The 19,123-nt window shown below is 39.2% G+C and overlaps 1 protein-coding gene across 1 annotated transcript in view; it reads left to right on the forward strand.

Moving 5' to 3' along the window:
• Positions 1-19,123, forward strand: part of FER1L6 (fer-1 like family member 6) — a 65,740-nt gene that overhangs the window by 38,844 nt on the left and 7,773 nt on the right. Inside the window, 13 exon segments of the mRNA XM_040547780.1 lie at positions 318-501; positions 721-905; positions 2,427-2,549; positions 2,692-2,731; positions 4,569-4,684; positions 6,117-6,248; positions 7,462-7,587; positions 9,021-9,148; positions 10,996-11,166; positions 12,158-12,318; positions 15,126-15,268; positions 15,844-15,932; positions 17,953-18,051. Of these exon segments, the coding sequence (XP_040403714.1) occupies positions 318-501; positions 721-905; positions 2,427-2,549; positions 2,692-2,731; positions 4,569-4,684; positions 6,117-6,248; positions 7,462-7,587; positions 9,021-9,148; positions 10,996-11,166; positions 12,158-12,318; positions 15,126-15,268; positions 15,844-15,932; positions 17,953-18,051 (1,697 nt within the window).

Below are 19,123 nucleotides of genomic sequence, written 5' to 3' on the forward strand. Positions count from 1 at the left end.
TTCCCTCTAAATGTTCCTGATTCTCCCAGTTTGTCCTAATAAGATGGGCTTGCCTATGTCAGCATGGGACTCAACTCAGTTACACTGTCCTTATGGTCCATTCTGTATTCTTAAGGAAAAGGCTTTCTCAAGACTTTTCAGAAAACTGTGGCCAGAACTGTGTTGACTGTGTATTCATTTTGCATTTGAGTCTGTAAATAGCTGGGGAGGAGAAGGGAGGGAAAATTATCAGTCTTATTGCTGTGCATGACAAAAATTAAAAATGTGATCTAAATTCTCTAGCAATTCTCATGCTGCTGTCTGTCCTCCTCCACTAGGAACTGCCTGAAAATGAACTCTTGCATCCACCACTAAGCATCTGCGTAGTCGACTGGAGAGCATTTGGGAGGAGCACTCTTGTTGGAACACACACCATCAATTGCCTTAAGCAATTCCTATGTAAGGAACAGTTGGGTCCTCAAGCTACACCAAGAAGACTAGATATTATAGAAACAGAGAAAGGTAATTGGGGAATCCTGACCCCAAATAGAAAGACAAAGCATTGTTTTCTGAAAACAGTGAAGCAACTGCTCAGAGGCTTCACACTAGGTACATGATTAGAAGATTTGTTTAAAAGTGTTGAGCATAGGGTCAAACCCTTAATGATATGATTGTCACCAAATATGATGGATGACAGCATTTCTGGTAAAATCTACCTAAGTTGCAAAGTTTTTATTTCAGCTTCGCCTGAGTCATCCCAGCCTGCAGACTTATCCCAAGAAGAACCTATTTTAGTTGATCATGTCTACGCTGAGGTGGAACAGGGTAAATGTACCGTGATAGAGCCAGAACCACTTCCCACAACACTTCCTGCTGCTGAACCAGAGCACTCCACCTCTGAACCAGCGAAAGACAGAAAACAGAAGGTGGGCATAGCTGAAACTGCCAGCTAACTGTCTGTTGCAGTCTTGTAGACTCTAGCCCTTCCTTATAAAATGGTAATCTCTTATTTGCATGTTAGATGTTGTAGCAGTAAGAGGGCTATTTTCCAGATAACGACTTACTGAAGGTTCTGGGTACTGGTGGTAATACTCACGCTCTCGCTGGCCCTTTAGAGGGCTTGTTAGCAATACTGCTTTGATCCCACATAATTTCATTAATTCCATTAATAAATACTGCTGTTTTTTCCTTCTGTGCTCAATGTTCATCCCATGGACAAGCACTACTGATGTAGTAGACTTTTTGCTCTTCTTGGCTTTGAATGATCTACTTAATTACAAAACTGTCACTATGTATGACTGCTTCAAAGTTCATGGCATTTAGGCATGGATGAAAGTCACATTGTGTTAGATGCTCTATAAACATAGAGCAGAAAGTCTGTTTTCAAAAGATCTTACAGTTGAAGCATTAAACTGGTGTCAATGTGTGGGTATAAAGAGACAGAAAAGCACAAGTAAACAAGGCAATCCTGGTCAGCATGGCACTTACTGTACAGTATCTGCTCTAGAATGTGCACATTATTTTTTTGGGGGTGCACACATTCTTCCTTTCTCTGTGGTTTCTGCCATCACAATCACTGTTTTATTAACAACAGTAAACACAAAGGAGGACACAGCACTGAATTTCATTTCAGAAGTTCTTTCTGTAATTGCATAAAGCAGGTTTCTTTAACCCTTGATGTTTCAACAATTAGATGTTTCCAGCATCCTTCTTAATCGGGGGGTCAAGGAAAATGCAGGGATGTCTTATGCCTAGATGTACGCAGCCATTTGGATCTTTGATCTGTTATGGAACAATTTAAATATACGACTGCAAAGGATAGTAAGAAAAGATACCTACAGAGAACCTTATAATTTAACTTTCTGTGTCATATTAATTATCATCCCCACTCACTATTTCTCTCTGTGTTCCTATCTCCCCACCAAACAGACAACTCTATGAGGGTGTAGGATGAAACATATTTAACAAGGGCCCAGACTTCTTAAACAAGAATAAAGCTAGTAACATTTGCTGCATGAGCAGGTCATTTTCTGGTTCAGATTTTAGTTCATGTTTTTGGCTTTTTTTTTGCTTGATTGTTTAATGAAGAAAACTGCTGAATTGCAGCAACTCTTTCTTTTTCCAAAAGGCAATAAGTAATAATGGGAGTTATAAAAAAAATACCTCTGAACTTGAATGGGAGAAATCAATTTGTACCTGGATGCTTATATCCCTTAAATCTACACAGAGAAATAGGTAATAATATTTTACCTATTGTATAGGTTGCTTCATGGTTGATGAAGTGTCTTGGAATAAAAGACAGAGACAGTAATTTGTCTTGCAATTTATTTATCTTGTGGAGGTTGAGATTTTCTTCATATACATCTGGTCATGCTTGATGTCATGAGTAAGGTGATTAATTTGAATCAGTTCTAGAGTTCAAAAGTGTTTCCTTTATGCTTTGGTAGGATAGGAAAAAATCCATCCAACGGTCAACAAAGAGGAGAAAAAGAACGATTGCAGATGAATCAGCTGAAAATGTTATTGACTGGTGGTCAAAATACTATGCTTCTGTGCTCAAAATGCAAAAAGTAAGTCACCCGGTAGCCCAAACTCACACTGATAAGAAATGTTGTAAATCTATATGTACTTCTGAATGATTCTTTTTTGGTATTACATTCATATCATACTGAAGAGTTTGTCAATTACCTCCCCCCCCTTTTTTTTTGAAAGGTGAAAGATTTTTTTCCCAGTGATGGAAAAGCTGAAGACTGTAAGTAAATTATTTGCATTTTTTATTATTTTGTATTACTAATACTTTTATTCTCTACTATTTTACTTTTAAACATTAATGTCTGAACAGAATTCTGCTGGCACAGGGAGTTCTTACCTCTACAACTGTTCAGATGTTGGGTAGATTAAAATTTCACAGGCACTTTTGGGTTAGCATGAGTTTTTTGTCATTCCAGTCTCATGCACAAAGATTTTTAATGTCAAAATAATAATGATAGAAAGTGAAGATTATCCTCATCTCATGTTACATTTGTACAGAAAATGGAGCAGAAATTTGTCCAGAAAAAGGAGCTTTTCTCAATTTTGAATCCAATTCAGAATCAATGACGTAGGAACAGATTCTGCTGGAAGACTTCATGATCATGTGTCTTATTTCCATAGCTGTTAAGCTTTGGTCCTTGATTAGGTTCAAGAGGAAAATATTTTGCAAAAAAAATCCTAAAAGAATTGGACAGAAACAGGCAGTGTGTATTTATGTGTGTGTGTATATATATATATATATATATATAAAAAACAGAAAGAAAACAATCCATGGCTTAACAAGTTCCCCCTTAGTCAAACAGCTCTAGAAATTATTTTTGACAAATGTGGCCGCTTGAGTGGGCTGACAAAGAAAACAAATGCTCACTGTTTGCACAAAGCTGTTGTTCAAAATTAAAGTACAGCATCTTCCCATGCCAGGGCTGACTGCACTTCACCAGTGATTGAAGTGATTTCTGTTTTTAAGAGGGTGTTTTTTTTACAGCAATCCAGATTGCTCGAGATTGATGACATGGCCTAAATGTCAGATGTTATCATTCTCGAAATAGCAGCTGACAGTGTTTCAGTGATCATCAGTGCTGCTGAGAGATGAGGCAGAGATCAGTCTCTAAGTGGAATTCACTTTTCCAGATGGAAAAAATATTTGGATAGAAAACATTCCACAAAGATGTGATGTTCACTTACAATTAGATTTTTACTTGCTATGTTGACATGCATCTGTCTGCTATCCAGGCAGTTGTGTGGCACATTGTTTTTTGACTGATGGCTCAAGACCTTATAAATTCTCTTCTGATAGTTCTTGTTACATATTTTAACCTATGATGAAAAGCATTATACATATAGGATAGCACTGATATAATATGTACATATACATGTAGTTCTAACTATTGAGTAGCAGTGCTATCAGACACATATGAATGTCTCAGAAACTGAAATTAAAGTGAACTCAAAATCCAGACTTCAGCCCAAGAACTGAACCATCTCAGTGCCGTTTTTGAGGGCTCATCCTCTTTTTGTTCAGAAATCCCCTCTCATTATTTGGAGCCCTGCTCAAGGTTGGGCAGATGCCTCCTGTCATTTTTCATACTTCTGGTCTTTCCCAAGGTGAGATATACTCTATTTTGTGATGCCTTTAAGCAGAGAAAAGATTGGAATACTCATTATATGAAGTACCAGTCAGCCGAAATAGCAACTTCCAGTTTTAAATGTTACGTGAAAGGTATTAAGATCTGTTGGTTCACATCTGGGAGGAGTGAGAGAGAAAGCAAAAGGACATTCTGGGAGGTGACAAGCAGGGAAAGAGTGATACAGGATGCCATCACACTTGATCCACCAAGATCATCATGAAGACTATCAATCACCCACAGACAGGATGAAATGCCACCTCTCTGTCTGGGAGGAATGATGGGAAAAGAGGGGACCCTATGCTTGGTAGCAGAAGAATGAATGGAGAAAGAGCAAGGGGTAATCTTTACAACGTATTTTGCATCCTTATCTGAAACACTTGAGATGCATTGCTGACCAAAAACCTACGTGATGTTGTGAAATCTCTGCAGATAAGCAGACTTCTGACCATATTGCATTGATCATAGAAGAGGAGTCAGACAAAAGGAAGGATAAGACATTTAAAAGGAAACTGCAGGAAACGACTCCAAACCTAGCAACACTGCAGGTAAGAAAGAAGTAAGTCTAAGAGGTAAGTCTGTTATTCAGTCTACTCAGAGCTTAACCTCAGGGGCTGAGTTTAGCAATACCCTCCTTCTATTTATTTTAAACACTTTGAAATTGATAATACACACACGATAATAGTGATTCTGCACATAAGCACATAGGGCCCAGAGAACACCCAGGGTCTTGTAGGATGGATGTGGCCCACTTGCCCTTAGACCTTCAGTTACCAATATAAATGCACATAGAGAGCCTTAAGTGAAAATTCAGTTTTGGTGCTCACCTGTAAATCATTGTATTGCTACCCTGAATTAATTTATTGTGACTATCAACCTCCTTTCTTTCCCTTTCTTCTCTGTTTTAGTGTTTTGTTTTTTTTTGTTGTTTTGTTTTGTGTTTTTTTCTTGGAGTTTAGCTAATCAAATGTATCTCTACAACATGAGGACACTTTGACTAGCCAATTCAGTTAACTCTGTTAATAGTTTAGCTTAAGAATATCTTTTTTGAAACGATATGATGCTCTGTCTATTAATGATGCTCTATTTATGCTCTTTTTTGAAATGATACCAGCACAAAAATGTGAATGATAAGGGGCGGGGGGGGGCGGGAATTAATGTCATGTTGGTAATGTTAAATCCTATTAAAAATGACTAAAAAGAGTATGGAAAACATTACTGTAATTGTCAGTGCATCCTACCTGCTAGGGAGGTAATATTCAGCTTGTGTTAGATTTGGTTGGGATAGAAGGAATTCAGAGAAAACATAATGGGTCATGCCAGAAGACTGGAGAGATGAGGAAGTCTGGAAAGATTAGGACTATTTGGGTTAGGTAGTAGCTGAATAAAGGGGAATTTGAAACTGCTATTTCCAATTTTTAAGAGATGGCATTAAACTAGACCCTTTTCTTTCACGCTGAATAACACTTCATAAATTACAGGTGGAGAGTTCAGGGGGAAAAATGTCCTTTTAAAAACGATTTGGTCTTTTTACCTGTCCTAGAGCTCTGTCCCAAAAGCAGTTTACTGTTGTCTGCTTTGCTGTCATGCCTTGATAGATTAACATAGCTGTTAAAATGCATCAATACATCAAAGGCATGTTGCAGAGAGGAAGCAGTTGTAAAGAGCAGCACATCCACACTGTTTTTCTCCCACACCAGTGCTTATAAATGTTCATTCTGGATCTTCAAGAGCCTCTTTTACCTATTGCATTAACAAGCTGTTCCAGTCCTTGGGAAAGACTTTTGTTAAGAACAAAGCTGTTCCTGTTTTGAGTTGGGAATTAACTTTTTTTCCCCCTCAAGGAGTTTTGCAAAACCTTGGTTTTATTAAAATCTGTATTTTGAGTCAAAATGGATTTCAAGTCATCCTGTAATAAAAAAGTTGCTATAAATATATTCACTGCACTACAGAAAAATAAGCATTCTCCTATTTTCAAAGATTTATGAAGGAGACTTGGAGAGTGAATTTAATAACTTTGAGGACTGGGTGAAAACTTTCCATCTCTTAAGAGGAAAATCTAATGATGAAGTTCATGGTGACTCTGAAGACAGAATAATAGGAAAATTTAAGGTGAGCTCTAATGTTTACTTACAGTCTCTAAATCGTTACCCACTTTTCATGCATATTTCAAGTATACCAAAGATGAAAGAAAAGGACATTAACAGTTTGTTGTAAATAGAATTATCTCTTTTATTGGATCCAGTCATTTTTCTTTTCCCATTACCCAATAGATGAAAGCAGCATCCAGCACGAGCTGTTCGCTGTTGATTTGAAACAAGGAATTGAAAAAAAAAAAAAATTAAATCACAGAAGGGGAAGAAGAGTTATATTATGTTGTTCAGATTCCACTAATGCAACTTCCATTGCTACGCTATCAGTTAGACCAACGTATATGTAATTTTGAGTAGTTTAACTGGAGGCCTTTATAGCTGCTCCATTTGGAAAAAAATGCACCATTAGGCAATCTGAAAATGCAGTTCAAAGCCTGAATAATATTAGTAAGATTTCAAGCACTTTGTACTTCAGAGAAACTGATTAAACTCATTGATACTTCTGTTAGTTTGCAATGCAAATTTCTGTTCAAATGACTTGCCGATTGCTTTCAGGCAGCATGAGCTACTCAGCAGCATGAATCAATATTGGTTTATATGAATTGTGCAGCGGCTTCAAAAACATACAACAAGCTGGGTTCCAGTCACACTGCTGTGAAACTGGCTCACTGAAATTATAATTTTACAAATATGTAGTTAAGAGCAAAATACTATTTTCAGAATATTAATACCAAGAAAAGTAGATATATTAATACCAAGATATTAATAATAATAATTAATACCAAGAAAAGCAGAGTACCTGCAGGTGTTTGTCTTTAAATAATAAAATGGATAGCCGAGAGCATGTGAATATTTCTTGCAATCATCTAGATGCTGTCCCTGGAGGTATTTAAGAGACACGTGGATGTGGCACTAAGGGACATGGCCTAGTCATGGGACTCAGTAGGTCAGGTTGATGGTTGGACGTGATGATCTTGAAGGTCTTTTCCAACCTAGAAGGTTCTGTGATTTTGTGGTTGTATGGTACCATGTTATAGACCAAAAACATTTAACAGATGATGTTTAACATGCTGAATCCTGTGTTCCCTTTGAGTGGTACCACAAAATGTGTTGTGTATATGTATGTGCTGCAGTGCAGGCTGTATGAATGATGTTTTGCTTGCATTCAGAGGTTTGTTTCTGTATTGTACTTGATCTATTTTTGAGGGAAATAAAAGACAGTATATTACCAGGGCTCCTTCTGCATATACCCATGTCCTGAGGATGGCAGCTTGCTAGATGGAGGGCAGCCCCGCATCCTGCAAGGGATACCACCAAACCACTCTGTCAATGTCCTCATCAGGGTTTATATCGTGGCAGTAAGTACAAAGCTGCTTTTTTAACCTTGAGATAAGTGGGACACTGCTTTTCAACTTGGTTTACCTCCAGTATCTTTGCAGCGAAGCTTCTGAAAATCTTCATCCATGTAGTAGATTTTTTATTGTATTTCAGTTAGTGTTTCATGTTGTATAAAAGTGTGCTCTGAATAGAAAACATTACACATTCCTGATGATAAGCTACAAGACAGGATAATCACTTTACTTGTTAGGACTAAAGGGGCTAGAAATATAACTAACACATCATGGACAACCTCTTCCAGTCATATTATGCAAATGCAGTAAGTTTTAATCAGTAGAGTTGTATCAAAATTACACATCAACACAGACTTCACACTGAGGGAGAAATGGGAGAATATTTTGTGAGGGCTGTGAATTGGGTGTGATGAAAGCAGTAGATGTTGTGGATAAGTTATGGGGTTGACAAAGAGAGAGAAATACAGAGGACAAGATAATGAGGGAATGCAATGTGAGAAGTGAAGGAGATACATGAAGCAGGTATTTCAGAGTTGCAGGAGATCTAAGAAGGAAAGAATGTCATACAAAGAGATAATGACAAACAAAACTGAAGAGAAGAGTAGGAGGAGGTTACTTTATTTCCTGACTATAAAAGCTTCCAAGCTGTTTCTTCTAAATATAATCTGGGGACCTGGTTTTCATTGTCCAAGGACCTGGTCCACTTTTTTAGGGAAACCTTTCCTGAATCCAGCATGTACTAGTGCAGGCAGCTTCTTCCTCAGCATTGAACAGGCTGAGAGAGTTGGGGTTGTTCAGCCTGGAGAAGAGAAGGCTCTGGGGAGACCTTATGGCAGCCTTCCAGTACCTGAAAGGGCCTGCAGGAAAGCTGGGGAGGGACTCATTGTCATGGACTGAAGTGATAGGGCAAGGGGTAATGGCTTTAAACTAAAAAAAGGTAGATCTAGATTCGATATAAGGAAGAAATTCTTTACTCTGAGGGTGGTGAGGCCCTGGCACAGGTTGCCCAGAGAAGCTGTGGATGCCCCATCCCTGGAGGTATTTAAGGCCAGGCTGGATGGGTCTTTGGGCAACCTGGTCTGGTGGGAGGTGTCCCTGCCCACGGCATGGGGGTTGGAACTGGGTGATTTTTAAGGTCCCTTCCAACCCAAACCGTGCTATGATTCCATGATTGCCTCTTCTGCTTGTCTCTTTTCCCATCTTAGCAGTGGTGGGATGGTGCTTCCATCTGCTTCACCTTTGGAAATCCTCCTCTCCTCCAGACTGTCTTTTCCCAACAGCCTGTGAAGCCAAATGGGAAGTTTTGTTTTACTCAAGGCAAGCAAAGCCCCTCACTTCCAGAACACCCAGAACCAGGCAGGGAACCCACAGACCTGTGCTGTGACCATACTATATTTAAGCAAGCTTCCTGAGGACACAGAAATCTTTCTTCCTAACAGGCATTTAACCTCAGCCCAGCTGATCCAGATGGCAAGTCAGATCCCTACATTGTACTGAGACTGGGCAACACAGAAATTAAAGACAGGGAAAACTACATTCCCAAGCAGCTAAACCCAGTATTTGGAAGGTCAGTAATGTCTTCTTTTTGTTTTCAGTGTTTTTTTTTGTTTGTTTTGTTTTTTCCTGTTTTTTCCCTTGCCACCACTTTTGCTGTTACTATTACAAAGTGTTTGTTATATAGGCTGATGTCTGCCTACCCGGATGTTGTATGATTCTGTTGATTAAAATGTTAAAAATTGTTATCACCCTGTATGATTACAAATTATTTAATTTTCATACCAGTCAAAACACATCCTGAAATGCAATCTGTGAGAGGTTTTATGGAATGATGCATGAGAGGAAATGAAGCAATAAATGATCTTGTCTGCGCAAATTAGTACAACTGTCAAGTTTAAAGTGAAATAAACATTAGCACAGGAAAGTGCGATTTCAAAATCTGTTTCCATTTCAGGTTGAACAGAATGCCAAATAAATCTCATGGTTATAGGATTAAGCCAAAAAATTTTTAATAGCCCCCCAGTCTTTTGAATGTGAGAGACAGATGCAAGCTCTCAGAAAACATCAATGTTGTGTTGTTAAGGTGTTAAATTTATTTAATGTTGTTAATTCTAATAACCATGTTTTTTTTTTCCAGTAACTTTCCCTGTTTTAAGATGCGTGAAAATGTTTTGAATTGGGATGGAATTGATCTAGCAGAACAGTAAGACAGAGAAAGTATACTATATTGGATTGAAAACCCATTAGGAAAGAGTCTTGTCTGCAACAGCAGAGACTTAAAAGAAAATAGTGTGAGGAGAAAAGACAGAGTAGAGTGGTCCCTCCATAGCATACCATCTCAATTTCTGTGATTGAAGCTCTTCTTTAGTAGAGGTTGCAACTGAGCTATCATTGTGATAAGCCCTGAAGATTACAGATGCATATAGATGGAATGGGAAATTGCTGCTATATTTGATTTAGACAAGATAGGAATTGGCTGTTCATTTGGATAGTCCCTGCAGCTGCTGCCAATGGCAACAGTGGGGTGACTGGCCCAGCAACTCTTTTCCAGCTTAGCATCAGTCATGGTAACCAACTTTCACCATCCTTGCAGCCCTGGTCAGCACAGTACCACCAACACCACAGCAATGCCAGAGCTTTCCTAAATTTCTCTCTCCTCCAAAACTTGCTCTGCTCTTGCTACAAAATAAGGCTTTGGACATTTTGAGAAGGATAAAACTCTTTCAGAAGATGAAGATCAGTTTTGCCTGTGCTTTGGAAAAACCTGGAGCCAGTGACGTGCTGATGAGGATGTTCTGTCTTCCATCAATTTATCAAATCCCTTTTAAGGATTTAAGATTTTAAATCACTTTTAGATTTTCAACTTCCCTAAACATCTCATGACAATGATTTTTATCCCTGAAAATATGTACTACATGTACTGAGTGAAAAAGGAGTTCTATTCTGTGGTGGTTTTTTTTGAAACTTGTTTTAAAGCTTTTGCCTGATGATTTTACTGGGTGCCTCTGAATTCCTATATTCAACATGTGATCTAGAACCTTTGGAAGAAAACAGAAAAGTCTGTTTTGGAGGTTCTGAAAAGTGCACAAGAACTCTCATACATACAATTTGATTAGCCTCATAATTTCTATATGTTCACCTCTGGTGGGTTCAGGATAAAACATTGCAGCTGATCTACTCCTTCCCATTGCTCTGTCTACTATAGGTAGGAACAGCCTTAGAACTGTAGAGGAGGTGATATGGAAGCAGGAGGAGGAAATTATTTTTGAACTATGTGTTTCTAGTATGTTCAGGCATTTTATTAAAACAAAAAACGCAAGCAAAAGTCCCACACATCGTCTGCATGGTATTCATTAACTTAATCTTTTAGGCTTCAAAACTGATTTGACTGCGCATACTTCCCAATTTTTGCTGTAGATCATTTGAAATCCAGGCTACATTTCCCAAGGATTCCTTGCTCACAGTCCTGATCTATGACCATGACTTCGTGGGAACTGATGATCTGATCGGGGAAACTAAAATTGATTTGGAAAACCGTTTCTACAGCAGGCATCGAGCTACCTGTGGGTTACAAAGTCAATACGAAATGTAAGTACCTCTTCAGACAGCCACAAAGAGCAGCACACTGTGAGTGAAGGTTTTGAAGGAGAAATTCCAGATGTGGCCAAATATTAAGCTTTCTGCAGCACAAAAGTCACAGGAGGTATTTTAATTAAATTTACCACAGAGCTTAGCAGTAGCTTTGGGTAGCTGCCAAATAGGAAGTGGATGTTTTAAAATTAACAACATTGTTTGTTCACCAAGTGTTCTAAATAGTAAACAGCTTATAACATATCTGCTTGATAAACTGTCTTTGGACAGACATAAAGGGCAGATGGAAAATGGTCTGTCAGGGCACTTACAATGGGGCTCAGCCCTTCTCCCCATTATTGAACTGGAGAAAGTATGGAGAAAGCCAAACTAAAATAACTTTGCCCTGGGGTGGAGAATTTACCTGGCAGGTGAGGATTTGGGGTTCTTGTCCTACACTTGTTTTGCTATTTTGTCTACAAACAAAGGATAGATAAAGTTAAAAAGTGATCCAATAGTGTGGACTGAAACCCAAGACTCTTCACTTACCAGCTCCAGTATGAAGTATTTCTTTATGTCCTTGTTCCAGGTCCTGGACAATCTCAGCTTCTCCTCTGCATGTGGGAGCAGCAGAGTACTTCTTCCTTAAACATCATTCTGGAGGTAGAATGTGTAGACTTGAATCCTTAAGTTAGAACAGGGAATGAGCTCTGGTCCTTCTCCTCTTGGGGAGCATGCCAATGCCTGGGCCACTTTATCTAAGCTGTGGGTTAGGCTGCATCAACTTCTGTTGTGTTTTAAGAGAAAAGAGTGATTGGCCCTAGGGTCTGAGCACCTGAGAGGAGGTGTCTCCTCTCAGGGCTGGACAATTCAAAGGAATAATTGAGCTGAGCAGACACTGGGGCCACTGGCCATGATGTGAATCTCTGCGTATGAAATCCTGTTTGACAGCACACTTTGCTGGAGGAAAACTTCACCCATTTCTCTCCACTCTGTTCCCTCCTTGCAGAGAAGGGTACAACGCGTGGCGAGATGCAACAAAGCCAAGTGAGATCCTCACTAAGCTGTGTAAGGACTACAGAATAAATGGGCCCTTCATGCGGCCAGGGGAGATACAAGTAGGAACGAAAGTCTTTAAGGGACAGACGGTCTTCATTGAAGATGAGAACGGTAATGCAGTAGTTCCTCATTCTTTGACTGTGTTATAGCAATACCAAGAGGATGCCCCACCTGCAGCTGGGGTCCTGTTGTGCAGTGTACTCTAGGATCAGATTACTGGAACCTGTCTCTGCTATGAAATACTCATGGAACTGTGGTGATGAAGGCTGTAGCTGTATTACCTAGTAGTGTCTGTATTACCTAGTACTGTATCTTAATTGGAGAGAATCTGTAGGGCAAAACAGCCATTGATGAAGACCTAACATCCCTGTGGTAGGTCTTAGGGCATACTTTGGGCTAGCTCCTGCCTGATCCCAAGGATGGGGTGCCCAGGAGCAGTTAGAGTGCAGGTGATGCTCTTTGAACATGTCTTCTGGCTTAGTTTCACCTGAAAGTAGTGCAGCTTGCATGCTCTGAGACCCCTCCACACAGCAAACCAAGACATGAGAAGTCAGGATAACCATTAGTCTTTAAAAAATGTATTCCCTGTCTAAAGGAAGACACATAGCGTAGACAAAACCAAGCAGGGAGAAAAGGAAAGACAAGTACATATGTACATATGTGAAGTGAGTTATTCAAGGTCAGGCAAGTCCTTGTTCAACCCCAGTTAGGTTCCAGGCCACTTACCTGCCAGACCTACCTGACCTGCTTGGCTTTCCTCCTCTCCATTGTTTTGTTGTTTTTTTCTCCCCACCTCTTGATTATTACTACTCTGACTGCTCTTCTGAAGCGCTAACACAATGCTGTGTAAATCCAGATATCTGGGAAGTTCATGAATCCAGAGGGCAGGACAGAACTTGTTTTCAGGGCTCCCAGATTAAAAAGAGGGCAAAACTACCAGGCAGCTGAGTGTCCATATCGTATAAGGGGAGTGGGAGAGGGCTATCAGTGATTCACTACTATCATTTGAGTAAGGAAAAGAGATGTGAGGATGGAGACAAGGAGGAACAAAAGGAGCTGGTTTTGGAGGTAATGGACACTGTGGAGTAGGGAAACCTCTGTTCACCTCTTTGTGTTTCAGAACATTCATCTTTGAGCAAATTCCCTTTGGCAGCTACAAAATATAGGTCATCCCTCCAGTGGAAGGCTGCTCAGGTAGCGTTGTTGGAGGGAGAAGAGTTGATCCATTTTTGGTTTGTTGGCCTGAGAGAGATTTATGTTTTCAGTATTGCTGCTTGTTTTCTTCACCAGCACACAAGCAAATGTGACTGCCAGATGTAGATCAAAATTCTGGTCCAGTAAAATGAGCTTCAGACCAACCAATGTCAGACGAGATGATGAAAACTAAAAGCAAGGAAATACAGAACCAGATGGCAAAGTCCATCTCCTGAAAAGCTTACTCACACAAATTTTTTTGGCACGTTATAGAGAAAGTTTACAGCATGCAGTCTTTTGCATGCTCCTTATCCAGACTGCTGTTCTGACAAGGCAATCTGGTCCTTATTTCCTGCTGAGTTCCTGTGCTGTTCATCATTTGGGTCTGTAAAACTAGCAAGGGCCACAGATTTGAGCTCCAACGGAGTACTGAAAATGGGCAACAGTAATATTTTTACTTTACAGGTGATGAAACTGGTACTTGAAGGCCGTACATACAGCTTTAAATAGCAAGGAAAAGAATAGTTTAACTTTGCTCTAGGAGTATGGAAGTTATATATCTACTCCAAGGTAGTCTAGGACTGCAGCCAGTAGGAACAAACGGGCATCTTCAGAAGGTGTGCAAAATGTCTTTAGAAAGGTGCCTGAGACAGAGGGGATGGATTATCAAGGGACAATCTGTCCTGCTTACCATTGAGGCTACTGGACTGAGTAGTTCAGGTGAAAAACCTTGCCTTTAGCTGGATAAAATTAGATGAAATGTATTGCATCTCAAACACACGGCAGCACACAAAAGAGAGCCAGGACTCAGAACCACAGGGTCATTCTTTCTTCCGATCTGTGCCATTAGGAAGTGCTCAATACCTACTGATTAAATCCAAATAAAACCTTTTGTAATTTACCAGCAACTCTGAGATAGCAGCATTCTAGGAAAAGTTATAACTGCTGACAAAAATAGTTTTAACTTTCTTTTCACTTGGGTACTTCTCTCCTAATCTAGGAGACATCCGTCTTCAAATCTCTACGTTCCTTTTGTGTGGAACCCACACGAAAAGGGAGGAAAGAGAGACTCAGGTGCTCAAAAGGCTTTCTCTGCTTTTTAATATCCACACCACCTGCACTATTAGCACTGTTTCTTCCTTAAAATGCCCTCCTCCAGGGTCTCCCTTACTTTTTCCTCCAATGGCAAAGCAGAGCTGTTCAGAAGACATGTTCTTGCCCATAGACTTCAGCCCTCACATTACTGTTCTTCCCTTGAGGTGTGATTTTCTTCTCCAGGGTGATCTTTGCTGTTGCCATCACAAGGCAAAACAAGGCTGTAGGTGTAATTTCTAGTGCCTATTTGCTGGTAGCTCCATCAAAATCTTGTCTCCTTGTCTTTCATAGGCCACAAAAACCTCACATTTGCAATTTTCTATAACAAGTGTAGTTCACACATTGCTTCCATCTTCCTGTTAGAAACAGCTGCTGTAATAATAAAATGATTCACTGTATATATAGATGAACTGCTGTGTAAGTTCTACTTTTCTATTTATCCCAGTGGGTACCCTTATTTACAATGCACTTTAAGACCCTTCTCTTCTTAGCTGGGGTACATAAAATCATTCCTTTTAACTCAAGCAGGTTTTTAATGACCATTTTTTATATTTAATGGAACATGTTACCAAGGGGGTTAGCATTCTAATTTATCTCTGTTTGTTCTTTTGTTTTACTCTTTCCTATAGAGGAGCCAGTTGAGTCGTATGAACATCTCTCCTTAAAGGTTTTACGTGCTTGGGAAGAAATCCCTGGGGTTGGATACAAGCTGGTCCCAGAGCACATTGAGACTCGGCCTCTCTACCATAAGGATAAGCCAGGCATGGAACAGGTAAGGCAGCTCAGTGATGGTATAGTGATGGTAGACCCAAGAGAAGTTTTCCTTTCCTCCAGTTACAGTGCTTTCTAATTGTGTCTGCAAACTTATAGAGACAGCATCCAGGTGGTGTACCATACACAAGACTTTGTACAGTATCAACCTGCAAATTGTCATGCATGTGTGTATACAGTGAGTTACCTAAACACACAGTAGCCACTTAAGCTATAACTGCATATTTTCATTCTTTTAAATGCTCTCATATATTAAGCTAACACAAACCCTATTTGTATGTGGACTTTGGCTCTTCTCAGTTTTCATCATATACTATTTTTATATGGACTTTCACTTGGAAGTTGCCAATGTTTGAGCTCAATTCCAGCTTCACCAAACTACTGAGAGATTGATAGAATATGTGTATGAAAAAAATATATATTGTGTAGTTTGCTTATAGATTAACTTGTTACAGACTAATGAACTGCTTGGTGCTCAGAGGGGAAGCTGTGGTTTTGGAAGACAGAACTACATTTAAAACCTTTTTAAGTCTCACTAAAATAAGGTTACAGTGATGTTTATTTCTTTTTTTCAAGGGTCGTGTACAGATGTGGGTTGACATATTTCCTAAAGATATGCCCCTGCCAGGACCCCCAGTGGACATTTCACCAAGAAAACCCAAAGGGTAATAATACTGTATGCTTCCTCCCAGCACACTGGTGTAAATCTTCCAGACTGAGTCTTAAGTGTCTGGAAAGAACTATTAAAAGAAGTATCACAACAAACTTCTGTGATTCTGATACACATAAACTTAAGTCAAAGGAGAGCATCTGGTTTGGTTTCTTTCATTAAACAAGTCAAAGAACCGCTAGTGATTTTTGCATCAAGAGCTACCACACATCTTCTAGAAAGATATTCCTTTTTCAGAAAGAGATTTCAGTTGGCTAGATACAAGAGTCCCATAACAGTTCTGATATTATCATCCATTTGTTGAGCTGAAAGAAATAATTCTGGTTTCAATCCCTTTTTCAGCTGCATAATGCGCTTAACTCCTGGGTGAGATCTTTAATCTGATGCAGTGGTGTACCTATTGGATTTCCCGTACTTGGCTCAAAGACAAGATCAGAAACACACAAAGTAGCAGCAGAAAGAGACATGTTTGGAATAGCAGTCTCTCAAATTTCAGATGGCTCCTTCTGCTTTATATGCAATGTTAGCCATAGCTATTCAAGTTTATTTTATGTTTGTAAATAAAAAAGTCAAACAAGACAAACACAGTTCTCAGGTTATCCTTTATCTGCTTTATTCCAATATTTTAGCAAGGCCTTTCTTTGGAATTTTATGTCTGAAGCAGCATCAGATACTATTCCTGCTTTATTTACATTTGAACAAGAAGCGATGTAATGCAGACTTGTTTATTTTCCTTTCTTTTTATAAAAGCCAAGATTTGACAAAAATAAGAGTCCATGTAACAAATACTTTCCCCAGACGAGAACTTGCTGTAATTTTCCTTAACAACAAATATTTTCCAAGCAAAAATATTTAAAACTAATAATATACACAAAAGCAAAATGTTGTTGCCATTTTGTAGTCTACAAAACCAGGGAAAAATATTTACAAGTCATTAATTATGAAAAAGAAAGTCAACATACAAACTGAGTTAAACATTTTGCCTAGAAACACCTATTTGCTGCAGCAAAAGAGACTCCAGGCTCCATATAACCTCAAACACTTTGTGAAAACTTTTCTTGTTGGTGATCTTTGAGTGAACCAGGGTTTGATGGAGATTTGTAGAGGAAAGTTTCTTTGTCTAGTGCAGAGGCTTGGTTTTCAGGGTCCACGTGTCCTGAAGAGCTCCATGACCTAAGATATCTGGTAACTTCAGGGTCAAAGAATTACACACATGAAATTGATATTATTTCCAAGACAGCATGTCGTAATAGAAAAATCATTTGTTGGATTTCCCAAATATACTTTTTTTTAAATTTTTGCAGTTAATACAATGACTCATTTTTTTTAATATCAAGTGTTTACGTCACCTACAATATCTGTATTTCAGTTCAAACTTCTAGTAAATATTTGTATATAGAGAGTCGAAAGGATGGGAAAGATTTATTTCTCTTTACTGTTGTTTCTGAAGATGATGATTGCACTTGCTTCAATGAAAATATCTCTAAACAGTATTTTTTTTCCCTTTTAATCCATTGGATTGCACCAAAGAAAATGGTTTTAAGCATTTCTTCAGAAAAGCACCTCCCAGGGAGCTCTGATTTTTATTAGCAAGCTGCTTTCTTTCAGCTTTGGAGGCTGCTCTGATGATGTTGCTCATATCAACGTCGCCTTGTTACACTGCAGCATTTTTGTGAAGTGAACTGAAAAGGAACAAGCACATAAAAAGCAAGGAATTTTCCATCTCTCTGAAGTTGGCCATGACCCTGCTGTCATTCGGCATGCTCCAAGAGCACAGAGGAGCCACCATCCCCATTCTATTGCTACATGCTCTTGTAAACAGAAGTGGCCTGAGGCTGATGCTATTTTAAGAGTTTTGCACAAATACAACATTTCTTACTTTACAAAAGCATGATTTGGAAGAGATTTACATTAGCTAGCATCTGACCTGAGCCTGAGTATATACACACCTACTAAAAAAATGACCATTTGTTAGCATGATCTTAACTACGGAAAATGTTTCTTTTCTTTTTCAGCTACGAATTGAGGGTAATTATCTGGAATACAGAGGATGTAATTCTAGAAGATGAAAATATCTTTACAGGGCAAAAATCAAGTGATATTTATGTAAAAGGGTAAGTTCTTCAGGACTTGTCTTCAAGAGGACAAATAATATTCAGTCACAAAAATTATTTTGTGGGAATATCTGAGGAGGTATTTCTGTGACCTTGGTACTTTACTGTAAATGTCTGTCCTAATTAGTCATGTGTATTGAATACTGCTTCACCATTTTTCTCACTTAAAATCAAGTAACTAAAAAATGACTGAGGCAGAGATGGCATAAGAAGAGAATCAAACTCACAGTTCAGCAAACAGAGACAAAACACAAAATTTGAACTGTAAGGGCTCACATGGAAATAGAGAGGTATGAAATAACTACAGAAAAAGGAATTATGAGCACAATAGAGACAAAAAGCTGGTGTATGCCAGACAATTTCAATGGGAAATATTTTCTAACCTCATGTGGGAGTATGCGTGTGTGAATGAAGTCCTGGAAAAATCTGAGTATCTAGGACACTAAGGATATAGATTTAGATTTAGGTTAGATATAAGGAAGAAATTCTTGACTATGAGGGTGGTGAGGCACTGGCACAGGTTGCCCAGAGAAGCTGTGGATGCCCCATCCCTGGAGGTGTTCAAGGCCAGGCTGGATGGGGCTTTGAGCAACCTGGTCTGGTGGGAGGTGTCCCTGCCCATGGAAGGGGTGTGAGGGGGTGGAACTCAATGATCTTTAAGGTCCTGTCCAACCCAAACCATTCTATGATTCTCTGATTTTACCAAGGAAACTTGAGTTAGTTCTGACCATTCTGTGTGGTAGCAATCCCTTGGAGAATGTGACATTAGCCTAGATAAGTGTACACCAACACAGCCACATGGTCCCCAGTGAGCAGAAGTGCAGTTATTGCACACGCTGGCTGAATAAACCTTCCCTTGCAGTTCCATGAGAGGAGCTGCTCTGAAATCTCTGGTGTTCACACATAGCATCTTAGCAACAAACTTAACATGTTCAGAGGAGTAGCAGAGTAACTCTGAGAGCATAAAATTCAGTGCAAACTAGAAACCAAGGGAATAACTAGGGAGCCAGCCTTTGTGCTGAGCTGTGTGATAATGTGAGGACATCGCTATCACTGCCAGAACTGCCTGACA

This window comes from Cygnus olor, chromosome 2, assembly GCF_009769625.2.
Source record: "Cygnus olor isolate bCygOlo1 chromosome 2, bCygOlo1.pri.v2, whole genome shotgun sequence".
NCBI lineage: Eukaryota > Metazoa > Chordata > Aves > Anseriformes > Anatidae > Cygnus > Cygnus olor.